Source organism: Spinacia oleracea, chromosome 5 (genome assembly GCF_020520425.1).
Source record: "Spinacia oleracea cultivar Varoflay chromosome 5, BTI_SOV_V1, whole genome shotgun sequence".
Lineage (NCBI taxonomy): Eukaryota > Viridiplantae > Streptophyta > Magnoliopsida > Caryophyllales > Amaranthaceae > Spinacia > Spinacia oleracea.
This window is the reverse complement of record NC_079491.1, coordinates 4,079,639-4,103,112: the sequence shown is the minus strand read 5'-3', so window position 1 is coordinate 4,103,112 and position 23,474 is coordinate 4,079,639. Positions and strand designations below refer to the sequence as shown.

General features: G+C 35.9%; 4 protein-coding genes across 4 annotated transcripts; all 4 read right to left on the bottom strand.

The window, feature by feature from the left end:
- Window positions 1-438: 438 nt before the first annotated feature.
- On the bottom strand, window positions 439-1,928 carry LOC110803090 (uncharacterized). Its single transcript, XM_056828349.1, has 2 exons — window positions 1,336-1,928; window positions 439-1,252 (listed from the first exon to the last, which is right to left on the bottom strand). Exons 1-2 carry the CDS (start codon window positions 1,926-1,928, stop codon window positions 439-441), a joined length of 1,407 nt encoding a protein of 468 aa, XP_056684327.1.
- Window positions 1,929-3,331: 1,403 nt separating this feature from the next.
- LOC110781000 (transcription repressor OFP16-like) lies at window positions 3,332-4,180 on the bottom strand. The gene has a single exon (XM_021985288.2). It carries the CDS (start codon window positions 4,178-4,180, stop codon window positions 3,332-3,334), a length of 849 nt encoding a protein of 282 aa, XP_021840980.2.
- Window positions 4,181-16,697: 12,517 nt separating this feature from the next.
- Window positions 16,698-21,120, bottom strand: LOC110781081 (late embryogenesis abundant protein 31). The gene is made up of 4 exons (XM_021985355.2): window positions 20,982-21,120; window positions 19,403-19,701; window positions 17,769-18,074; window positions 16,698-17,120 (listed from the first exon to the last, which is right to left on the bottom strand). Exons 2-4 carry the CDS (start codon window positions 19,685-19,687, stop codon window positions 16,959-16,961), a joined length of 753 nt encoding a protein of 250 aa, XP_021841047.1. The 5' UTR covers window positions 19,688-19,701; window positions 20,982-21,120; the 3' UTR covers window positions 16,698-16,958.
- Window positions 20,855-23,406, bottom strand: LOC110782126 (late embryogenesis abundant protein D-34-like). The gene is made up of 3 exons (XM_021986226.2): window positions 23,056-23,406; window positions 21,917-22,186; window positions 20,855-21,147 (listed from the first exon to the last, which is right to left on the bottom strand). Exons 1-3 carry the CDS (start codon window positions 23,377-23,379, stop codon window positions 20,986-20,988), a joined length of 756 nt encoding a protein of 251 aa, XP_021841918.2. The 5' UTR covers window positions 23,380-23,406; the 3' UTR covers window positions 20,855-20,985.
- Between the last annotated feature and the right edge of the window lie 68 nt (window positions 23,407-23,474).

Below are 23,474 nucleotides of genomic sequence, written 5' to 3'. Positions count from 1 at the left end.
CCTTTTCAGACATACCAAGAATTTCATTGAAGTCACCAAACATGATCGTTGGAAGCGCACTCCGAGCCTTCACTTCTTCCATTAGTGCCCAAGTTCTATGTTTTTCTTCCGTCTCCGGCCAACCATATATGCCGATTGCCTTCCATATTCCGTCCCCATTCTCTCCCCGAACTTCCGCTTCAATGTGATGAGGCGAGAAAGATAGGACCTCAACATTAATGTCCCTCCACCATAGTCCCATACCCCCCGCTCTGCCATTGCTGCTCAGGCAAATTCCATTCACAAAACCACATTTGCTCCGTACTCTTTCGAGTTGTCGCGCATCAATCTTCGTCTCCATTAGAAAGACGATTTCTGGCATCTCCCTCCAACACCTATCTCGGAGGGCATTCACTGTCCAAGGGTTGCCAATCCCCCGGCAGTTCCATGACAAGATTTTCATTGCCCTTCGCGGGATTGGCCACTGCCAATCTCCGCTACTTGACTCCCTGCATTATACTCGGAGCCCAAAAAAACAAGCTTCACGTTTCTATCTACGTCACATCTTTCACTCATCACTACATCATTCCCATCCATGCACCCCTTCCTTTTCTCTCCTGCCCCATGGTAATAGTTTCCCGTAGTATCCCCTCCACCCACTTTTTCAATGCACGTCCTCCCTCCATCTTTCTCATTCTCCCCACCTGTCAGCCCCCCTGCGGCTTGCTTCACACCTCCACCCCCACCAATACTCCCCCCCTCCCCAATTCTCTTCATTTTTCGGATTTTACCTCTCTTGCTCCCCAGCTGGCCTATGTTGAACGCCATAGAGCTCACTGCACTCCCCCTTTCCTCTACGCTTTGCACCTCCTCTTGCACCTCCTCTCCATTCGCCCCCCTTCTCCCACTATCCTTCTCTGTACTACTTTTGTTTGTGGACCCCCGTTCCTGCACTCCCTCAGCTATCACCCCCACTATTGTATCCTCTCTCCCCCTGCCTACATGATTGGTTATAGACTTCTCCCCCTCGTCCACTTCCCTGTTGACCATTGCATTCTTCTTTGAAATCTGTATTCCTTCCACTTGCTCCTCCCTTACACTCTTTGTGCCCTTCCCATCACTATCCGTACTCCCCTTTTCCCCCATCATATTCTTTGCCACAAATAAAACTTTCTTTGCAGCCTTCAGAGACTCCACTTCCGCTACCTGTTGAGTTCTACCCTTTCTTGGTGACGCTCTTAGACATACCCCCATTTGTATCCCTCTTCTCTGCCTTCTTCAGTCACCACCGAACAATCTCGTTCCCCATGTCCCATAATACCGCAGAGAAAACAAAAGAAAGGTAGGCGTTCATACCGAAACTCCACCACCACATCCATGCCTCTTTTGTTCTTTATAGTCTTTACCCGCCGTAGTGGTTTCCGCACATCTAGCAAAACCCGAACTCTGCGGTCCTTATCAATTCCAACATCATCGTCCTCCACCTCCAAAACCGCTCCTAGGCAGCCAGCAACTGCCTTTACGTGAGCATTTATTCGACAGTTGAAAGGGAGGTTGCGGATTCGCACCCAGAAAGGTGAGAAATTCAGGGCTACCTCCGTTGGTGGTTCATCCCCTGTAACCTCGCTCAAAATCAGGAGTTGGTTATCAAAACACCAGGGTCCACCGAGAATAACCTTCTCTTTGTCACGCCAATGAAAGAACTGAAAAGCAAACAAATTCGGTCCAATACTACGCACAACCGCCTTCCCCGTCATTGCCCATGATTGTATTATCGTTTGCTGAAAAGCATCCACATTGAAAGGGCGGTCTGTTAATAGTCTCCCTACAAGCATTAGTGCAACTTTATCGTCGTTTTCCTCCGTAACAATACTCCCCAAGTCCAAAACTTCCTCCTCATCATTATTGATCGCTAGGCGGCCGTAAATTTCCGTTAGATCGCCAGCCATATCGCCGGAGAGATAGCCGTCGGAACGGTTAGGGTTTCCTGGATATCAGGGGTATTCCCTTTCTTTCGAGGGAGTTTCTTAATAAGTTGAACATAAGAGAGCCTAATTCACTACATGTAGATATCATCAAAGTAAATAAAAAAGTCATGTAGATATCTCAATAATTCCAAATGTTAGCCTAGATGGGGATATACGTGCTCTAAAGAGCGTGTTCGGCGTTAACATTTAAGAGAGCGGATAACATTTTGACCGAACAGTACGTTAGGATACAAGATATGGTAAATATAAAAATTAAAAAATAAAAAAATTAAAAAAACGGATATGGGGTTCTCGTGTAATGTCCAATTCTCCATATATTATTTGACCTATTTACAAATGATTGTACTTATTCAATCACACTGTAAGAGTCTCCACAGTGTACGAATCTCAATTAGAGTGGGGACGATTATATTTGGACTTGCTTGATCGACATGCTTATAAACTTGTTTAAATCTTGTTCTTGTAACTCTCTATTTACTGGTCTACTCCCTCCGTTTTAGTTATTGCGAAACGGAGGGAGTGTATAAAAAGTCGTGCAATTCTTTCAAAATCTTTTAAAAAAATTGATCGTTTTTCCAGACAACCATCCACATATCTACTTTTGGTTGATTTTTTTTAATCATTAAACAACAATTTAATTTCTCTCTTTCCTAATACAAGTACAACCAAGTGGTTTTTTTTTTTTTTTTTCTTACATACACTTGTATTTTCTTAATACATGTGTTTTTCACTAGAGAGTAATACCTCCGTTTCATAAAAAAAATTACAGTTACTATTTGCACAAAAATTAAGACAAAAATAGAAAAATTAGTTGAATATAATAAAATGAATATGGATAAAGTAAAAGAAATGTATAGAAATGTGGGTGGGTATAAGAATAAATAAATAAAGTAAGAGAAAGTGAGTGGATAATAGTAAATATTATGGGGTAAAGAAGAGAAAAATAGTAAATTTTCATGTCAAAAAATGTAAAGAACATTATGAAACAAACTAAAACAGAGAACGTAAAGATTATTTTGAAACAGAGGTATAGTAGTTTTTTATTCGGTTGAAATATTATTATTATTTGCACCACCTTAAATAATGCTAATAGTTGTACTAACTTGAATATATTTTTGTTTGTTGTTTATTAATAACTGTAGATGTGTCATATATCTAATAACAAGCCAGCCAACAAATCCGATCTTGTCCCATAAACCAACCAACTCAAATTAGACGTTTAATTACTCCTCAGATCAATAATCCAATAATTGAGTAATAGAGTAGTAGTTAAAAAGAGAAAGAAAATAATACCGAACAAACAAAATCATGTACTAATAATAATATTAATTACATTTTAATAATAATCAATGATTAAGAGTGTATTATGATAATACATACCCACCACCACCACCACCACCACCACCACCATTGGAAGAGAAGGATGAAGAAGACAAAGAAGAAGCATGATTATGATTATGATTAGTGGCATGATTAGTAGTGTTAATATGATGATTAGGTGGAGGAGACATAAGATTAATAACGAGATCAGTAAAAGCACCAACAATGTACTTGTGTGTGTTCTTTGGATTCAGCGCCAAGTAACTCAATAGTAACTCTTGTAAATATTCCCATGCTTCTTTCACCTCTACATTCCCCAACTCACGTGATTCCACCATCTCTTGCATGGACTGCCTGAAGTCCATGTACGGGTCGGGGGAGTACGTCTGTACGGGTACTCCCCCGGCCACGGACACCTCTCCCGCCGCCGTAGGCGGAGGAGGGGAGGATGAGGATGCCGACTCCTCCGCCGGCGGCGGGGAGAGGAGTAAGTTGGAGGAGGAGGAGAGGGAGACGGAGAGGGAGTCGACGATGGAGTTGGATCGGCCTGGGGAGGAGATGAAGAACCGTCGAGAGGCGTAGGCGGCGGTGAGGTCTGGGGTGGTGGGACCCATTTCCGGCGATATGTCGTCCTCCGTCTCCATGTAGTCGGTGGAGGCGGAGGACGGAGAGGTGGTGGTGGTGATGAGAGGTAGTGGGATGAAGTCGTCTTCGTAGAGGGTGTTGTAGTTATTATTATATTGTTGTTGTTGTTGGTGGTGGTAGTAGTGGTGGTTGGGGTGGTGGTGGTGGTTGTTTGAGGGGTGTTGTGGGGAAAGGGTGAATTGGGGTTGGGGGCGTTTGATTAAGGAGAGACATAAGTTGAGGTTTTTGCCTAATGTGTTTATTGGCATAGTGAAGTATTTTAATTTTTGTGTAGGTTCTCTCTCTAGATTATTGTTTCACTAGTTAGTGTAAATTTGTGGGTGGAGAGTAGAGAGAGATGATCATGTGAGTGAGCTGTATTTATGGGTGTTGGTATAGAAGAGAGAGAGGGGAAAGTGAGGTGGGGAAGAGCCTCAATTAATTTATTAGTAGATGATCAATTGTTGTTCTTCTACTCCACAAGTAATAATAATCGGATCAACATGTAGGACACTATTTGTTTTCTAAATGATTTACTCTATATACATAGTGTTTAATTTGTCATCCGGTTTGATCAAATGTTTTTAATTATTCGAGTCAGATTCATTAGCAGATCTTGAACAGTTTTACGATGGAGATCAATAGAAGAATGTAATTTACGTAGTAAACAATTATATATACACAAATTTAAGGGGGTAATCACAAAAAATATATTACGGAATTTTTCGACTGGGAGGCCGGGACCACTACTCCGTAACATCTACCAATGGTCAGATTGATCAATGTCCCATCTTACATGAGAATTTAAGTTTAGCATGTTGTTTACTTAGTCTCGAATTTGTCTGGCGGTTTAATTAATCATATGTTTTTCATTTAAGTCAGCTCGACCAGGAATCCCATCTTATATAAGAATTTTAGGTTTAACTTGTTGCTTAATACGTAGTATTAATTAGTGAATTAAGCCGATAACGCGATGTACGTTAGGATATCTATTAATCTCCATTTGAAATCGAGGGTGTGATTGAAAGAAGATACCACGTACGGAGTAGAAGAAAAGAATCAAAAGATGCAACTTAATTTGGTATATAAGTGGCATGGTTATGATTTTCTTGTTCAACGCGTCTCCTGTGAGACCAGTCACACCATCAACTTGATGGTGTGACGAGCGCGAAACCAATAGTGTATCTCCTCTAAAACTGTAAAAAAAAAGTAACAGATCTAAACTATAGAAGTAACATACCTAAACTAAAAAAGTACCTCCTCTAAAATTATATACAAAAAAAGTAACATGTCTAAACTATAGAAGTAACATACCTAAACTAAGAAGGTATCTCACCTAAAACTACTCCGTATAAAAAAAGTAACATGTATAAACTATAGAAGTAACATACCTAAATTAAAAAATTACTTCCTCTAAAATTATATATAAAAAAAGTAACATGTCTAAACTATAGAAGTAACATACCTAAACTAAGAAGGTATATCCCCTAAAACTACTCCGTATAAAAAAAGTAACATGTATAAACTATAGAAGTAACATACCTAAACTAAAAAAAATACCTCCTCTAAAATTATAAAAAAAGTAACATGCCTAAACTATAGAAGTAACATACCTAAATTCGCAAGTGTAAACTGGTCTCACCATCAGTTGATGGTGAGGACAATCTCATATAAGAATTTGGGTTTCTTGTTTCATGGCTTCCTTTCCCATTTGAGAAAAGAGTTCAATTATGTTTGTAGAGCATATATTGTTATAGAAATGGGTAATTTGAGTTTGCGGGTTGATTTGTTTCCATGGTTGGTGGAGATTGTATGGCCCAACAACATCCATTTTAAGTGGAGTTCGTAATTTCCAAAAAATTTCATCCCACTATTGTCTTTTTTGCACCCCACTATTGTTATTTCATCCAAAGTGGACTAGTGCTAATTTCTTGTGGACTTGTGCTAATTTCACCACTTAAAAAAAAAAAAAAAAAAATTTCGAGTCGTCTCTAAAATAGTTAACGTGTCGCTTAAGAGACAACCTAAATTCACGACTCTTAAAGTAATTAGAGTTTAGGAGTCGTCTTTTCGACACGAGATGTATTCTATTTATATAAATCACTTATTCATTTACAGGTGACGTGTAAAATTAAACATTTTATTATGTGTCATATGTTATATCTAGAGGTGATACACATGGCATTTTTAATTTCTATTTAAAAATTCTTGAGGACAAGTATATAGAATGTTATCGAATTTTCTATTACAAATTTATGTGTCGATTGCCTAATTATAATACGGACTCTAAACGGGCGATTCTATCCTAGGCCACTACAAAAATTTGTACCATTAACGACGGGAAATTCCACCGCTAACAGGATTTTCTATCGCGAACTCGTCATAAAGCGGGGCCGTCGTTAACCTGTCATAAAATACCATTTGTGACGGTTGTTCCGTATTTATTTGGTAGTTAGCTAGCTCCGTCGCAAAAGGCTTTTGCGACGGGATTTTTAACCCGTCGTAATTAGGTTGTCGTTAAGGATACAAATTCTCTTAGTGGGCGTTTTCGTTATTGTGTGTAGTGTGGACTATTACAGAGTATCTTTCTGAACACCATATTCAGATTACATTTCTGTAAGCACGATTAGACCTAAATCAAGGAATCTATCTAATCAAAATTAAGAAGAAGCTAATTAAGCTCATCTCTATAGGCAATATAAATGAATTATTGATAATTTTAGTGTCCACGTAAAATATCTATAATGTTCTTAATTTTTTTTAAACGTTGGAACATTACCTATTAGTCTATTACGTATAAACTAGTGTTTTATAAATGTTCTCACACATCGCGTGCACCAAAAGCTAGTTGCATGGTTGTACAGTAAGTTGCAACTCTACTATCCTACTCAAAAGAGGTTACTCCCTCCGTCCCGGAATACTCGACCCGGTTTGACCGGCACAGAGTTTAAGAGACTTGAATTGACTTATTTAATTTAATAGGTAGTAGTTGATAGTGGGGTGTTATTTTAATGTAGTTAGTGGGAAATGTGTAAAGGGGTGGGGTTGGGGGAGAGTAGGGGTTGAATTTTTAATTATTTTTTGTATGAAGTAGGGGGTAGGTGGGTTAATAGGGGTGAAGTGAGAAATAATATAATATTGTTAGAATATTTCCATTTTTAGAAACAAGTCAAGTATTAAGGGACGGCCCGATAAGGAAAACAGGTCAAGTATTCCGGGACGGAGGGAGTATTCGATAAGGAAAACATACTGTATCTGGATTTTACAGAAATCGTTGTCTTAGAGTTTTCAACTATTCTCATTCTAATAATGTAACGACTAAAATAATTATAGAGAATGATTTTTTCCCAAAAGTTTGAGTTGGATGTACCAACTACTAAAGCATGAGTGATACTATGTACATGTATAAGATGTACATGCCCCTTTTTTTTTATTTATTATTTATTAATTTATTATTCGGATGTATAGGATGGTTTTGCATTGTCACATACGGAAAAAAAATGTAAATGAAATTCCGTCACAAGTCTTGAAAAAATATTTTTACGTTTTACTGACTAAGAAAGTTGACAACTTGTTATCCATACCAAAAACTTTCTCAAATTGGCCTTGTGGGTCATACGATTAAAAAAAGGGCTAATTGCTAATTAAGGAAAAATAGTTCATGTACACGTACACGTACACGTACACGTACATTACACCCCAATTCACCAAGAAGGCACAAACAATACGTTGTTTGTTGCAATATTTTGACAATGGTTGGACAAAACATTTGATAATTTACCTTTCAAGTAATTCCCATTTATAGCTATAGTTTCTATCACTGCAACGACTTGTGTCAAGATCAAATATATTTATTGTTACTTACCCCTCTACGTGAGTGTGACGGCTGTTTCTGTTATGGATTTGGAACGGTTGGAAGGCCAGACCCGAGATATCGTATTTTGTATCCGATTGTGACTTGCACAGTAAAAAGGGTTAACGAGCCTCGAGGGTGGTCCTAGTATCACCCCTCCGATGCTTAAGTTAGAAAGGATGATTGCTTTTTAATAAATGTATCTTAAAATGATTGTTGGATCACGTACCTTTGACAATAAATGAGGATCCATATATATATAAGCGGCCAATCCGTATAGATAACATGGGCTATGATCCGTAGGATAGTGACCCGTACTAGGCTGACGTGCCCTAGCTCTTGCATTAGGCAGACTGGACCTAATAAAGCTTATATGCCGACCGAGGCACATTGTATCTGGATGACCTTTTAGACCATTTTAACAGTAAAAGATGTCCTGCCAGTATGCCGGTATGCCATGGTGCCTATAACAAAGTTCCCTAATTCTAGAAAATAACTTAAGTTGGCAACAATGTTATATCTAACCGTTAATTATTTACAATAATGACATTTGATCATGCTACTATTTACGGAGTATAATGTATCCGTTACAACAAAACTAAAAATATGTATATGTATTTATGTGTAACAAAATTAATTCGGGTAGCTAGCACATGGTGGGGAGGGTCCAAAATATAGGTACATGTACATTTCCAACTAACATAAGTCTATATCTTCATTAATTCACAACTAATTAAACACGACAATATTTCAGAAAATCCTATTCCAACTATCAACATCATTATCATTTGTAGGGATTTTACGTGTATATATATGGTCAAGTAACGAAGTGGCCTTCTTTTCATCACAAACGTATAGATCAATATGTAGTTTATGTACCAATGTACCATATCCATCTTTATTACTCCGGTCATTGTTTATGTCAAATTTCGTATGGACGACCTTTGGTTGGGACATAGACGACTAGATTAAATAAAGTAAGTAAATGACAAGAAATAAAGGGCAGAAAATAAAGAGAGACGAGACAAGAGATGGTGACGCGGAAAACCCGAAAGGGATAAAAACCGCGGGTGGCAATGAGTCCACCAATCCACTATGTTGTTGGCGTGAAAAGCCTTGTTGAGTATAAATACAAAGTATATATGCGTATACGTAAATATAGCTAATGGCAATGCTTAAGTAGAATGTAATACAAGATCATAAGTGGATGAGGATTATCGGAGAAGGTTATTGGTAATGGACGACTGATGTTTCCAAGGTTTGCTTCGTGGCGGATGGTACTTCGTGGAGGAAAATGTATAATGGGAAAGTGTATTATTTGAGAGATAGATCAGGTGAATATCATTAGGAATAAGTAGTGGAAAGTCTAGGTGGAGCTTAGGGGAAGTAGATTTGTTATTCTCTTGTTGTTGTAGGGATGGGCTACGGGCATTACAAGGTAATGCAGTAGCTAGTTTAGCTTTTAGGAGATAGTTTGGCAGAGGAAGTAGATAGATGATTGTAAGGGTTTTGCCGTGTCCCTTCACTGTAGATTGGTGGTGTTTTTATAGTGCTAGGTCAAGCATAGAAGACAGAATAATGATGTTAGTTGTCCCTTGAAACTCTCAACCGATCCCTTGATTTCCTCTAACTGTTTGTTTGACCCCTGCTAGCTTCCTTGACCTTGTCCAACAAGCAAGAAGTGGAGATAACGACTCCTTGAATGTAGGAACCGACTGCAACATGCGTGATACAAAACGACCCGTAACAGTCATTACGATCAATATTCATGTACGTAGTACTTTCTTTGTTTTTATTACGGAGTATAAAGTTTAAATCGAGTACATTGTTTTAAGATTAATGATAATGTTGATAATTAATAATTGTACTCGTATATAGGTCGTCTTTACATTTAGTACTTGTAGTAGTTGAGATGGGTTAGGGTTGTTGTTACATTATCTAAAAATTCTCCTCCATATTTCTATTAGGTCAATTATTTTAAAGTGTCGAGTTAGTTAATTATGAATTTTACTTGCTCAGTATGTAATTTACATCAAAATATTCATGTGAGATCTTGTTATATAGATGTATCTCGTTATGCATTTTTCAAATATGAACATTTGATTATTAAATATAGTGTGAGTTCATCAGTTCATGCAAACAATTAATGAGTATGTATACAGAACTTTCATAAACGGATGTAGTACACTAGTACTAGATATGAACCGGATTTTGCTTATACAGAGTATTATATTATGTAATAATGTACGCTTTCGAGTTCAACTGTTTTTCTTTTTAAAAAGTTCCTCTTGATTTGTAAGGGTATAAGTGTCCTCCGATCCTTTGGGAAAACAAGTTCCCTAATAGTCTTGATACATTTCCCCCCAAAATTGTGTGGATAGGATTTGTACACAAAACCAATAGTATAATAGCCCCAAATAAATTTGCTGTTCCATTATATTGTTAGGGAATTAATAAAAGCATGCAACGAGAATAACATGTTTCTACTATGAGCATGCAACGAGAATAGCATTTTCTAATATCATTAAATTTTAGCAGGGTATGGGATAATATCATAATAATGAAGGTATAAATTAGTTTTCCCAGTTATTTTTCATATATAAAATACGAAAAAGAAAAGAAAGGACTAAAAGTTGAAAAAGAAGTCCAAATTAATATCTGAGGAAATTAATAAATCATTTGAATTGTAATGATTAAACAAAAAAAGAATACAGTAAAAATTACTACTCGACTAGTTGACTTGTATTTACTAATTAATCAATTAATTTTTAGTTGACTTGTCTGAAAACTTTATTTATAGTTGACTTAATTAAACATGCTTCAAAAATAAAAAAAAGGAATAAATGCACCTCCAAAAGGGAAATTAAGGTGACGTACTGATATGGGTGAGAGTTTTTTTTTGCCACGAACCAAGTAATTTTCAGCTATCAAAAACCTATTTAATTATACCAATTGAGGTTGACATGAGTGGTTAAGGGCCTCTTGCTCCTTAATCAAGGTCTCGGGTTCGAGCCTTGAGAATGGAAAAAATCTCAACTGGGAGGGATGCTGCCCATCGAGGTAAACTACCGCGGGAGATTAGTCCACTCGCTGAAGGCGGTGGGAACTCCTCGTAGTAAAACCCAAAAAAAACCTATTTAATTATATGTGCACTTGGGTATCTCCATAACTGATTCGATCGTTTATATTTTTTTACTAATACGAAAATAAAATTATTTATGGTCAGTAGTTTATTGGAAACCTCACATTATTTATAATGAGAAACATTATAGAACACAGGGAGTACATCCGTACAAGCATTAGACAAATAGTTAAAATTTTTATTTTTACATAAGAAAGAAGATAATGTAATTATACTCGATTCGTGTTACCGTGCGTGTAATTGAAAAACCATAAACAAACACAACTCTTTTTCTCTATACCGAAGTCCAAACCGAATCCGAATCCTCAGTGCCACAATTCATGCATGTATCACCCGTGTATCACTTCTTTCTATCTATTGCTTTATATTAATGTTATTTTTTGATCGAATGAAAATAAATGTAATTGACTAATTGCGGATATCAACTAATACAAATTAGTGTTACTACGTATATATACAAGTGATATACGTAGTACAAATTATGGGATAGAGCATATTACTTGATGACTTAATTACGGGGATTATTTTTGCATTTTAGGAACAGAGGAAGTATGTATCACGAAAGACAAAACTATGTAAGTAAAATAGAGTAGTTTATAACCAATTGAACATACCATTTTTACATGAATGTTACATACGGTCCAAATTGCAAGAACTGATCGATGATGATGAGTATGTTACATGTACATGAGTACATGCATATGATTGTCCTTGAAACTTGAATTGTCCATATCGTAACAACAACAACTCCTTAAAATCAAAGTACGTACGATTAAAAACCACCCATTCACATATATTATTACATTTACGTAAAAGATAAATTAATTATACTATCATTTTAAAGTACTGTCCTCATGTTAATTCAGGTGGGATTGTCTTATTATACTCTTATCTCATGCACATGATCGAAGCTTCCTGCTTTTTTTTGGTGTATTAACAACAATATCAAACTACCTCGATCTTTACCCTTTATTTATCTATCTTAAAAATTCACCCAAAATTTGAGTGGTTAATTGATTTTTAATTTGTTAATTACTAGGAAGACTGATTATTAATCTGAAGTTTAATAGACAGATTAATAGATGATGATTCCACCCAAAATTTGAAGAACATCAAGAAAGAATGATTTCGTGGATGATAGGCGGATGAAGGTGTGGTAGTTTTAATGCATTTATTTTTATTGAAAAATTAATTTTAATTAAATTATAAAATAATTTGAAGTCAACATAATCGATGGTTTAAATTGGTCAACTTTATTTCAATGGTTGAGATTTAATACATTATGGTGGCTACCATTTTATTGTAGCTATTTTAAAATCTTCCTAATTACTATTATCAATTTACTAATTTAGCATACTAGTATGTCTCGATCAATGGCTGGTTTTAAAGAGATACATTATCTAAAGATATACCCCATATAAATAAAGATATTAACTATCAACGTTTATAAGGTCTTGTCGTCTTGTTGTAACTTAAAAGGTATATTGTATGGTGGAAATACAACATATGTGAGTTTTGTTCCAAGATTGAATTAAAGCTATGTTCTATTTACCTTCTTTCTATTTGTTTCAGAAAATAAAATTCAGATAAGAAAAGGGTTAACCAAATACAAATTGTCATAACTAAAATAATTTTTAATTAATAAATTCTACTTAATAAGTCCAGATAAATTCAGATTAGTCAAGAAAAAATTTAGTTAAAATCAAGTAAATATATAGAACATATTCTAAGTCCTAATTTTTTTATTTTAATGAAACATTCTAAATCCTATTGAAACAATAGCAATAATAATCAACTAATTCACAAGATTTGATAACTTGGTTAACATGATGAAGCTTCATATAAGCTAAGTTAACCTTAAGATTTGCATGCATGCCCGACATGGCTAGCTACATACTGCCTACATCCACCGTCGTAACGAAATTTCCTTGTTTTTTGTTTTCTTATCAAATCAAATTAACAAATATATAGATGATCATGTACAACGTATATACTTGTATATTAATATATTATACAAGTATATATATATATATATATATATATATATATATATATATATATATATATATATATATATATATATATATATATAATTATATATTGTACCTTAAATAAAAAATTGTTAGACCACACGTTGAAGAATATTATTTTTTTTAAAAAAGCTTAATCAAATAACAAATGATCATACTCGTAGCAAGTAGCAAGACTAACAGCTTGGGGTTTAATTAGCTTAAATTAGAACTTAATTCAATTTAATTAGGAGGTTAGCTGACTAATATGATTAAGCATCCAATTATGGAGTGATTAAGCCAAACATAAGCTCGAAAGCGTTACAATAATGACCCTAACTAATATGTTTATGTCAAAAGACCAACTCAACCAACACTACAAGAATTTGTATCTTTAACGGCAACTTAATTACGACGGGTCAAAAATCCCGTCGCAAAAGCCTTTTGCGTCGGGGCTAACAACCAAACAATGACGGGAATAACCGTCGTAAATGTCTTTTACGACGGGTTTACGAAAAATTTACGACGGGATTTCTATTAACGACGGCCCCCTTTTATGACGGGTTCGCGACAGGAAATCCCGTCGTTAATCAACGATTATTGGCCTTTCGCGACGGGATTTCCCGTCGTTAATAGTACCATTTCTTGTAGTGCAAAAGCTTAAGCTGATGGTCGAAGTCCCAATATTAGTTTTATACTCTATCACGCCCCTCACATGAATTCCCATTTGGACTTGAAGGGTGGATGTAGCATAGGTCTCCTCATACCCAACGCGAAATGTTCCACTTTGAAAAGAGGGGTGGATGAGATTTGAACCCGTGACCTTTGCGTCACGCTGGCTCTGATACCATGTCAAAGGACTAACTCAACCAAAAGCTTAATCTGATGGTTGAAGTCCCAATATTAATTTTATACTCCATCGGTTTAGTTATACAATTTTAAGTATAATATCTTAAACAGCTAAACTAGTACTACGTAACAGATATAGAGATTCAGAGGTTCAACTGCTTTGAAATGCAGTGACAGCAAAACTATCATATTATTGAGATATGCATGAAGATTCAGAGCATCTTGTATGTCTTGTTTATTGCGGATTTTATATTTGTTTTGAAACGTACACATAATACACTAGGATCCCGACATCCTTAGTTGTCTTGTATTTTCAATTATTCATACACGATTTATTTTGGGTGTTTTATTGAACTAGTTTTAGCCCGTCTTATGCACGGTTATATATTTTAATTAATTCTATGTAATGGTGTATGCTGATATAGAAGTTGAAGGAATCGTGAACTAATCAATTTATTCTACCATTGATGAAATAGTATGTTATGAATATGACTAACATTAATTAAAAATATATGGAGAATCATACAGTATTTTTATATAAAAAAACTGTAAAATTAGGATTTTTTAGGTAAATCAATTAAAAAAAATATAAAACATTGCTACGAGGCCGGCCCAAGGCCCAACCCGACCCGACACAAGCACGAAATCGTAGGCTGTGAGCCACATTTTTTTGGAAAAAGCACAACAAGACACGCTAAATTTAGTAAAATATAGGTTTTGGCACGACCTGGCCCGAAAGCCCGTCAGCTTGGGTCGGGCCTAGGCCATATTTTGAACTTTTCATCCTGACACGATATGATGGAGTGTGGGCCTGACATAGGCCCAGTTAGGCCCAGGACACGTGTCTCGGTCCAAAACCTGATTCGGCCCACAACCATCTTTATGTGCATCCTGGTGTATTGTGCATCCTGGTGCATTGTGCACCCACAAATATTGTTATGCTCATTAATGGTCTCTCCCCCATTTTCTCCTCGCATGATATGCTCATGTAAAAGAAAAATATGAGAAGATGTAAGGATCCACTTTAGATGTTTCAGTTTATATATATTGAACTCTAAAAGTTGTATACGTGTATGCATATCATCTATACTATATATTAAAAGGCGTCTACAAGAAAGAATACGTGACACATGGCGCTTTGCCTATGGACCGTTCACTCCATGTAATCTTCATATACATTAAAAAAAATGTCAAACATTGGTTTGCATAAGGTTTGAACCCCTAACTTCAAGTTTAAACAATAAAGCTTTTACCACTAAGCTATTACATTTTTCACATTATCATTGCAAAAAAATAATATTTAAGCAAATGAGAATGTTATTAATGTAGTAACCCGGGGCATCACCCGAGCCCAATAACTAGTTTTATTTAATAATCTGCTTTGACATATAAGAAGTATGTTGTAAGTAGTTAATTGTTATATGGATCCTTTGTTAATTGGCTAATACCTGCAGTAATAATTAGTTGTAGTATGTACTCCCTTATGTTTGAAAAACAATTCTCATTGCCATCTTAACCAATCACTTATTGTTGTTTATCCATGCACATCAATTTATAAATACATGTTCACATGAAGTCTAAAACAACTAAATCCTAATGTTATCTTTTATTCCTTACGGACTATATTAGAATAAAAATAACAATTATAACATGATGAAAACCATGAATTAAACATGATATCATAAGTTTCATAAGCATCAATTAGAGCATCTCCAATGGTTACATATAAGGACTAGCTTGCAATTTTCACAAAATTTTTAGCTACTAGCCAACCATTGGGGTACATATGAACAATTAGCCAAGTTAAGCAAATTAGCTCTACAAAGCTAATTAGCTTGAAAAAAAAAAAAGAACGGAAAAAATTGTTTATTTGATAAACATGTAGATTGAATAATAAAAATAAATTTTAAAAAATTGTTAAAAAATTTCAAGCAACTTGCTTACCATTGGAGCAACGTAACATACACATGAAAAAATAGTAGCTTGAAAATCTGATGTGGCATATGAAAGCAACTTACCAATTTACTTACCATTAAAAGATGCTCTTATAGTAATGCCCTGTATATATCTAGCTTATTAATTTGAAGCACTTAGTTACATTAGAAAATAAATTAAACGGATTGTAAGATGATCTAATTATAAAATTACTTCGCATGATAAATGACGTAATGTACATGTGTGTAGTTGATGAACTTAATGAATCTTTTCATTTTTATGGATTTGAGTTGAAAAGAATCTCGAATTTCAATTATTCCGAGTAGCAACCGGGCCATCGACCGGGTCACACACTAGTTACATAATTAGATCATGTACTGTTCGTCCCAATATATGTCGGCGAATTCGGTTCGAGTTTGCCCGTTGGTAGACCTATATATGGCTTGTCTTTTAGAGTCCTGACTTGGTGTTTACTATACACATTCAGACGAACCAAGCTACGACTTATGAGCAGACCATAGCTTGGCTTGGCTCTTCTTCTCTAAATAATGGACCACCAAAGTTTGGAGTTACAATATAAATCCAACCAAAGTTGTACTATTTCTATTCTTGATTACTCAAACTATACAAAACTATTCATATCTTCTCTGTTTTTATGTTTGTTTTTCTATGATTACTTGTATACATCAACAATCTGCCATATATATTGTCTTTTTATCTATGACCAGTAAGTACAAACACAAAATTTAGAACAAAGAAAAAAATAGCACTTAAATAATTAAGGTAAAACGCGTTCAAAAAGTCACATAGGTCGGAGAAAACAAACCCAACAACGAAAAAGTGACCACGCGTAGAGCTGTACTGGATTATAGAGAATAAATTTTCGTAGGATATAAATCTAGTCACATTAGGTTTTTATAATTAGAACTATCGTAACAACACTGTAATTATGATCAATGGAATACACTTTAATTCAAAGAGTGTAACAAAATCTAATATGGTATCAGAGCTTTGGTTATAGATCTAATTTCTTTTTTCGATTTACAAAGAATTTGTACAAAATTTTAAATACAATTAATGGAATATACTCCAATTCAAGGAGTTTCTCAAAATCTAACACTGGAGAAAAACCGAGGTGTAGAATGAACTTTGTTCACGAGAATGTGTGTCCATTACAAATACGCCCGGATGTATAATAGATACATGACTGCTTATATTTGACATTAATTAACTAACATATTAGTATTGGAAAATTGTTTCTAGGGTTTAGGAATGTTTAGACTTGCAGCTGCGGACATCATTTCACCCACTCCACCAGCAGTGATAGCATTGGCTGGATCATTACGGGCCTCAGCTTCTAATATTTCTTTGGCATCTTCATGTGTTACTGGCCTATCATGTGCCAATTTATCACTAGCATCCTACATCATTTGTAACACTTAATTACTTACTTTAGTTCATAAATAAATTACTGAAATAATGTAAATTGATACGTACGTAAGACGAAGAATTGGTGCAATTCGGGTTAATGGGTCAGTTTGGTTTCGGGTTGTGGCAAAAAGCATATATTTTTGGGTTAGGTAGAAGTTGGAAATAATGTGGAACTTGATATTATTCCATATTGTAACATGATAAATGGGCTAAATAGTGTTGAACTCATGTCATCTGGGTTCGATTCAGGTCGGGTTTTGATTTCTCTCAATGACTTCAGGTCGGATTTGAGTCATTAAATTGGTCGAGCTAGACATTTTCAGCTCTAGCACGAAACATGCTAATTAACTAGAACTGATCAAAAGACGGGTCGAGTCGGGTCGTGGCCTTAAAATCAGCCCATTTTACCGGATCGGGTAGAACCAAGCTTCTGGCCGATTTTCTGTGCCCAGCGGGGCCAAAATTATAACTAAATGTGCAGCTTTACTTTGCCCAAAACCCGTCAAAAATCGGGCTGGGCACATAACCCGAACCTACATTCCGCCCAAACCGCTATTTTTCGAGCCAGGCTAACGGGTCGGGTTCAAATTAATCAGCTCTATAACTTATTACATACAAATAATGTGGCATGTACGTACCCTAAGGATGTCATCCATAGTAGTCCTAAATTCATATCGTAACGTTTGAGCATTCCAAGCGGCTGCACTGTAAGCCTCCTCAGCTAGGCTGCCGCGAGGCAGTGTATCGGTGCCAAGAGCTCTCTTCTCGGCAGCCTCTATCGCAGCTGCATCGGCCTTATCAACGGCGTGGTCACCGGCAGAAAGTGCCACTGCCTCCAAGGCTTCACCAATTGTGACTGACTCCCTTTCCTGGATTTGGGTTTGTTCCGCTGCTGAAGTCTCATTCGCTTCTGTAACACTTGGTTCAATATATTGCCCTACTACCTATACATTTATGCAAATCGAAAATGATAAAGGTCGCAACATGCAAATTATCAAACCTTTCATTTTTAGCATGCATTTTTTTTGTTGGTGGCAAAAGTTTCAATGATTTTTTTCGGTGCAAATGACTAAATGAGACAAATGGCATTAGAAATTACGAATAGGGGAGAAGGGATTTGAACACAAAACCTATCTTATACAGACTCTCATTCTTAACTATTATGTCAAGAACTTATTTGTTTGGTAACGTTTCAAAGATAAATCAACAGATTCAACATTATAATTAAAGTAGCATCTAAGATAAATGGGTTTCATTCTTAGAGCCCCAAATCAGCCAAAACAAAAATCAATTAAGCTACAATTAGGTGTACTGTGTGTTTTGGATGTTAAATTAGATCCAGAGTATCAACTTGGATTACCAAAGTACGGAATAATGTGGTGAGCCACTGGAAGGCCTGTAAATTCTCCTTTAGAAATGAGTAAGATTGTCAAAAACTAACCCGATCCAACTGATTTCTAATTGAAATCAAAGTGACCCGAAAAAAATTTGACACATTCAATCTGTATAAGAACAATAACCATGCACAACTACATTATCCAATTATACCCGACCAGTAACCAACCGCTGACCCGATTTAACAGCCCACGTGGGCATAACTAAATAAAAGGGCCTATATAGGAATGATCCTACTTAGTTTTGGGCCCTTTCCAAACTTTTGTCCATATAATTAAAATTTAATTTAAAATTTAGTCTCATCAAAATGCCAATTGATTTGAGGCAAAATTCACATCTATTAAGTACTCCCTCCATTTCTTTTTGATGTATCCATTTGGAATCTGGTGTGGTTTTTAAGAAAATTGAAATATTGGTTTGTATGGGTATAAGTGTAATGATTGGGTGTAAGAGATTATAATAAATAAAGGAGTGATAAAATAATAAAGAAATAAGGTAAGAGAGAGGAGTGATAATGATAGGTGATAAAGGAGGTGAGAGAGTGGGTATATGGGGAAGGGAAAAGAATTAAATATTATGGGTGAAGGAAATTATGTGGGAATATTGGTAGAATCTTTAGGTATTTTGATAATTAGATAGAAATGTAAGGGTATTTTAGGATAAAATGTATGTCCAAAAATAGAATAGATTCTAAATGGATACAATAATATGAAACGCTTAAAATGGAAACGGATACAACAAAAAGAAACGGAGGGAGTAGTATATTTTTAAAATATCAACTTAAAATGTTAATAGTGCGTCTTTCATATTGCTAAATCAATCAAATAAAGCAAACCACTAAGATAGGAGAGAATAGTAGGTGGTGGAAAAAGAAGACCTCATTGTGGACGGTTTCTGTAATAACCCGGATGCCATCTATATCCGTTTCTGTCACATCAACCCCTTCACTAACCGGGTTTGAAGTTGGGCTGCAATGTCCTGAATGCACGTTAATGGATGCGGCCGATTGCATAATGGATGCTGGGCCAAAGAGTGGGCTTTGGCCCATGACTTTTCTCTCTCCTGCTTCCATAGCCGCGGCATCTTCCGGTAAGATGGGCTTATTCGCAACTTGGCCTGATACAATGAATACGTCGCCGTATTTGACGGGCTCTTCAGCCATTTTGAACTCACAAACTGCTTAAAAAAAGACGAGAAATTAACTTTTAGAAGATCAACTTCTATTTGATAAATAAATTATTTAATGGAAAAAAGAACGAGAATTTCAACGTTAATAAGAGATGATAAATTTTCTATATATATGTTGGGATAATTTGTGAAGTGTTCTAAATTTTCAACATCTTAGCTTATTTTACGCTTCTACTTAAATGCCATGAAAATTGGATTAAAAAAAAGAAATATTTTCTAGGATAAATTTATTTGTTATCGATCAAGGTAATTTTGCTATGTACTCCCTCCGTCCCGGAATACTCGACCCGGTTTGACCGGCACAGAGTTTAAGAGACTTGAATTGACTTATTTAATTTAATAGGTAGTAGTTGATAGTAGGGTATTATTTTAATGTAGTTAGTGGGAGGTGGGTTAAGAGGTGGGGTTGGGGGAGAGTAGGGGTTGAATTTTTAATTATTTTTTGTATGGAGTAAAGGATATGTGGGTTAATAGGGGTGGAGTGAGAAATAATATAATATTGTTAGAATATTTCCATTTTTAAAAACAGGTCAAGTATTAAGGGACGGCCCGATAAGGAAAACAGGTCAAGTATTCCGGGACAGAGGGAGTATGTTTTAGGTTCTCCTAATTCGTGGGTGGGTGGTTTTTTTTCCCTTTCATGTTTCATTGTGTCATTTGTGTAATTGTGTGTATATATTTGGGTAAGAGAAGTAGTGCATGCGAAAACTAAGCATACCACAAATCTACTACTCCGTAAATTGTTACATGACATACGTGTATGTACAAGTGTACAACACATCAACACATCTAAACTTACGTAAAAATCAACTCATTAACACCGGTTAGGAACTTAGGATAGTCTATATTCCCTTAAGGTTGTAATCTAACCAATGGCGTATCTTCCTTGTCGCATGTGTAGAACCGGCTTCTCGGGACCGGAAATTCTGCAGTGTACTTTTAGTTTACGCCCCACCTTCAAATTAGAATATAATGGTGTGATTTTTTAATCTATCTTGCTTATTTTTCTACTAGCTGCCCTCGTAAAATTGTTCAAGATCCGTCACTGTACCTAACTGTAAAGGCATACGATTATCAATCTCATGACACAAGTAACATGATATGGCTTACATAGCCCGTAGGCTAAGGCTAATGCTAATGCTAATGCTAATGAACCAAAACAGAAGCAAAATGCAGTTTATGAACACTAAACAAAGCAACATGTGAGCATTTATTAATTAGTAGTACGAACTACGAAGTGATTACAATACGTATATAGCATCACTGACTTGATTATTTCGTGGTTTGATTAAGCCTTGCAGCTGCACTCATCATCTCACCCACACCAGCAATGGTGGTTGTCATTTCTGGATTGTTACAGACTTCAGCTTCCATTACCACTTTAGCGTCTTCCGTCGTCACTGCCTTATCACGCGCCAACTTGTGACTAGCATCCTGCATACGAAATACGAAATACGAAGTACGTACATTTTTATTAGGAGAGAGATACGAGTACACGATATTACCTCCGTCTTCAATTATCTAAAAACTCCGACCTATGTTATTCGGTCTCCTCATTTTACCTCATATATCCGTGTTCAATCCTCGACACTACACTTAGACACTTCATTTTAGACCAAAATCATGCAATAGTTTCACAAAATAGTTGTGTCCTTGGACAGTTGGACATGTGTCCAATATGAATATCGAAGTCAGGAAAACATAGACCGTGGCCTATCAAATATGAACTCGTACGGAGTATTACATAACAACATAATAATCTGCTAATTAACATTTTTTTATATGAAATAAGCTATAACACTACAAAAAGTTATACCATTAATGACGGAAAATCTCATCGCTAAAGGTCAATAATTGTTGATTAATGACGGAATTTCGTCATTAAGGAGGCCGTCGTTAATGAAAAATCTTGTCGTTAACCTATCGTAAAAGACATTTGCGACGGTTGTTCCCGTCTTTTTTTGGTTGTTAGCCCCGTCGTAAAAGGCTTATACGACGGGATATTTGACCAGTCGTAATTAGGTTGTCATTAAAGATACAAATTCCTGTAGTGTAGGGAAATAAAAACTAATTCGAACATGAAACCTACCTTACATAGACTAAATCTTAATTAACCACTAGGCAAAGATCTTATCGATTAACCAATAGGCTTTTTGGAAAGCTAAATGTTTAGATAAAAAGGATGAATAATTGAATATGTTACCTTAAGAACATCATCAAGAGTAGTCATAAATTCTGGTCGGGGTGCCCTAACATTGCGATCTGCCGCATAACGAGCCTCAGCTCCAAGGCCCCAGCCAGGCGGGGGATCAGCGCCTACCGCCCTCTTCTCGGCAGCTGCTATTGCGGCTGCATCCGCGTCGTCGATGGGCTGGTCACCAGCATAGAGTGCCACAGCATCAAGGGTTTCTCCTATTGTCACCTTTGGCGTTGTTGATTCTGCAAATTGTGGCTCTATGAATTGCCCAACTACCTGCTTTATTCCAAACTTGCTTCATAATTAGGGTAAATATGGCATTTCCCAACACAAAATTATACATATTACTCCTTCTATATTTATTTAAGTGATACACTTGTCTTTTCCGGCCGTATTTATTTAAGAGATACACTTGAAATTTTTAGTAACTTATGAACCCCACCATCTAATTAAATAATCTATCTATACCCACCTCCACCCCACTACCTAAAATAACATGGTCCCCACTTATTGTTCTTATTAAAATATCTGCTTAAACCCAGAGGGAGTAACACAAGTCTAATAAAATTCCACAAGAAAAACTATGTTGGCCAGGGTATGTTATGGAACTTATGGAGGGGCCAAGTCCCAGGCCCAGGCCAATTTCCATTTGGATATGACCGTTACCTTCTCCGTCTACCTTTTCACGCTTGTCAATAATTTCCCAATATAAATGTTCAAACATTAATATTTCTAGTATTGCGTTAAGATCCAGAAAAGAAAATCAATATTCTAAAAATACATATCGAAACTAATTAAATAAAATTCTACACTATTATATTTTTCCTAATCAATAAAACAATTGAAATTTGTGAATAATATCACGACAAGGTATGACCAAAAGTAAAACGGAGAAAGTATAAAGTAGTTTTATATTCCGTACTCACAAATTAAAAGATTCACCCGATTGTACATATATATATATGCGCAACCGGGTTAAAAACCATATATATACGTATTAAAAACACGTTTTTTTTCAATTTAAAAGCACGTTTTTTTTTCAACCGGACAACATAGTAAAATTGATTTATGCTAATCATTGAAGTTTCTCAAAAGCACACTGTTTATTTAAATCCAAACATGTAAAAAAAGAAAATAAAGCACACCTCATCATTGACAGATTCTGTGACAATCCGGGTACCATGATCACCGGATTCAGTGACCCGAATTCCTTCAGTTGTCCGACGCGAATTCGGGTCAACAAGGCCCGCTTGTACATTAGCTTCGGCAGTGGTTCGCATACTGGAGGCCGGGCCACCATATGGGCTATGGCCCATAACTATCTTCTCCGCAGACTCCATGGAAGACGCATCTTCAGGTAATACGGGTTTATTTTCTGCTTGACCCGAAACGTAAAAAACATCACCATATTTGAACGTGTGTTGTTGATCTGGTTTACCCGCTTCTTTTTTAGGCTGTTCTTGGGCCATTTTTTTTTTTTTTTTTTTTTTTTTTTTTTTTTTTTTTAAAAAAAAAAAAAATTTATGGATAGAATAACATAAGACTTGAAAAGGAGCATGTATTG

What these genes read in the sequence shown, in the direction of transcription:
- LOC110781081 (XM_021985355.2), bottom strand. Translation starts at nt 19,687, where the DNA reads ATGGCTGAAGAGCCCGTCAAATACGGCGACGTATTCATTGTATCAGGC. An exon ending in CAGAAACCGTCCACAATGAG is followed by an intron (nt 18,075 to 19,402) that starts GTCTTCTTTTTC and finishes ATAAATGTATAG; the next exon opens with GTAGTAGGGCAATATATTGA. An exon ending in CTATGGATGACATCCTTAGG is followed by an intron (nt 17,121 to 17,768) that starts GTACGTACATGC and finishes CAAATGATGTAG; the next exon opens with GATGCTAGTGATAAATTGGC.
- LOC110782126 (XM_021986226.2), bottom strand. Translation starts at nt 23,379, where the DNA reads ATGGCCCAAGAACAGCCTAAAAAAGAAGCGGGTAAACCAGATCAACAA. An exon ending in CAGAATCTGTCAATGATGAG is followed by an intron (nt 22,187 to 23,055) that starts GTGTGCTTTATT and finishes GGAATAAAGCAG; the next exon opens with GTAGTTGGGCAATTCATAGA. An exon ending in CTCTTGATGATGTTCTTAAG is followed by an intron (nt 21,148 to 21,916) that starts GTAACATATTCA and finishes TTTCGTATGCAG; the next exon opens with GATGCTAGTCACAAGTTGGC.
- LOC110803090 (XM_056828349.1), bottom strand. Translation starts at nt 1,928, where the DNA reads ATGGCTGGCGATCTAACGGAAATTTACGGCCGCCTAGCGATCAATAAT. An exon ending in GATGTGGTGGTGGAGTTTCG is followed by an intron (nt 1,253 to 1,335) that starts GTATGAACGCCT and finishes TGACTGAAGAAG; the next exon opens with GCAGAGAAGAGGGATACAAA.
- LOC110781000 (XM_021985288.2), bottom strand. Translation starts at nt 4,180, where the DNA reads ATGCCAATAAACACATTAGGCAAAAACCTCAACTTATGTCTCTCCTTA.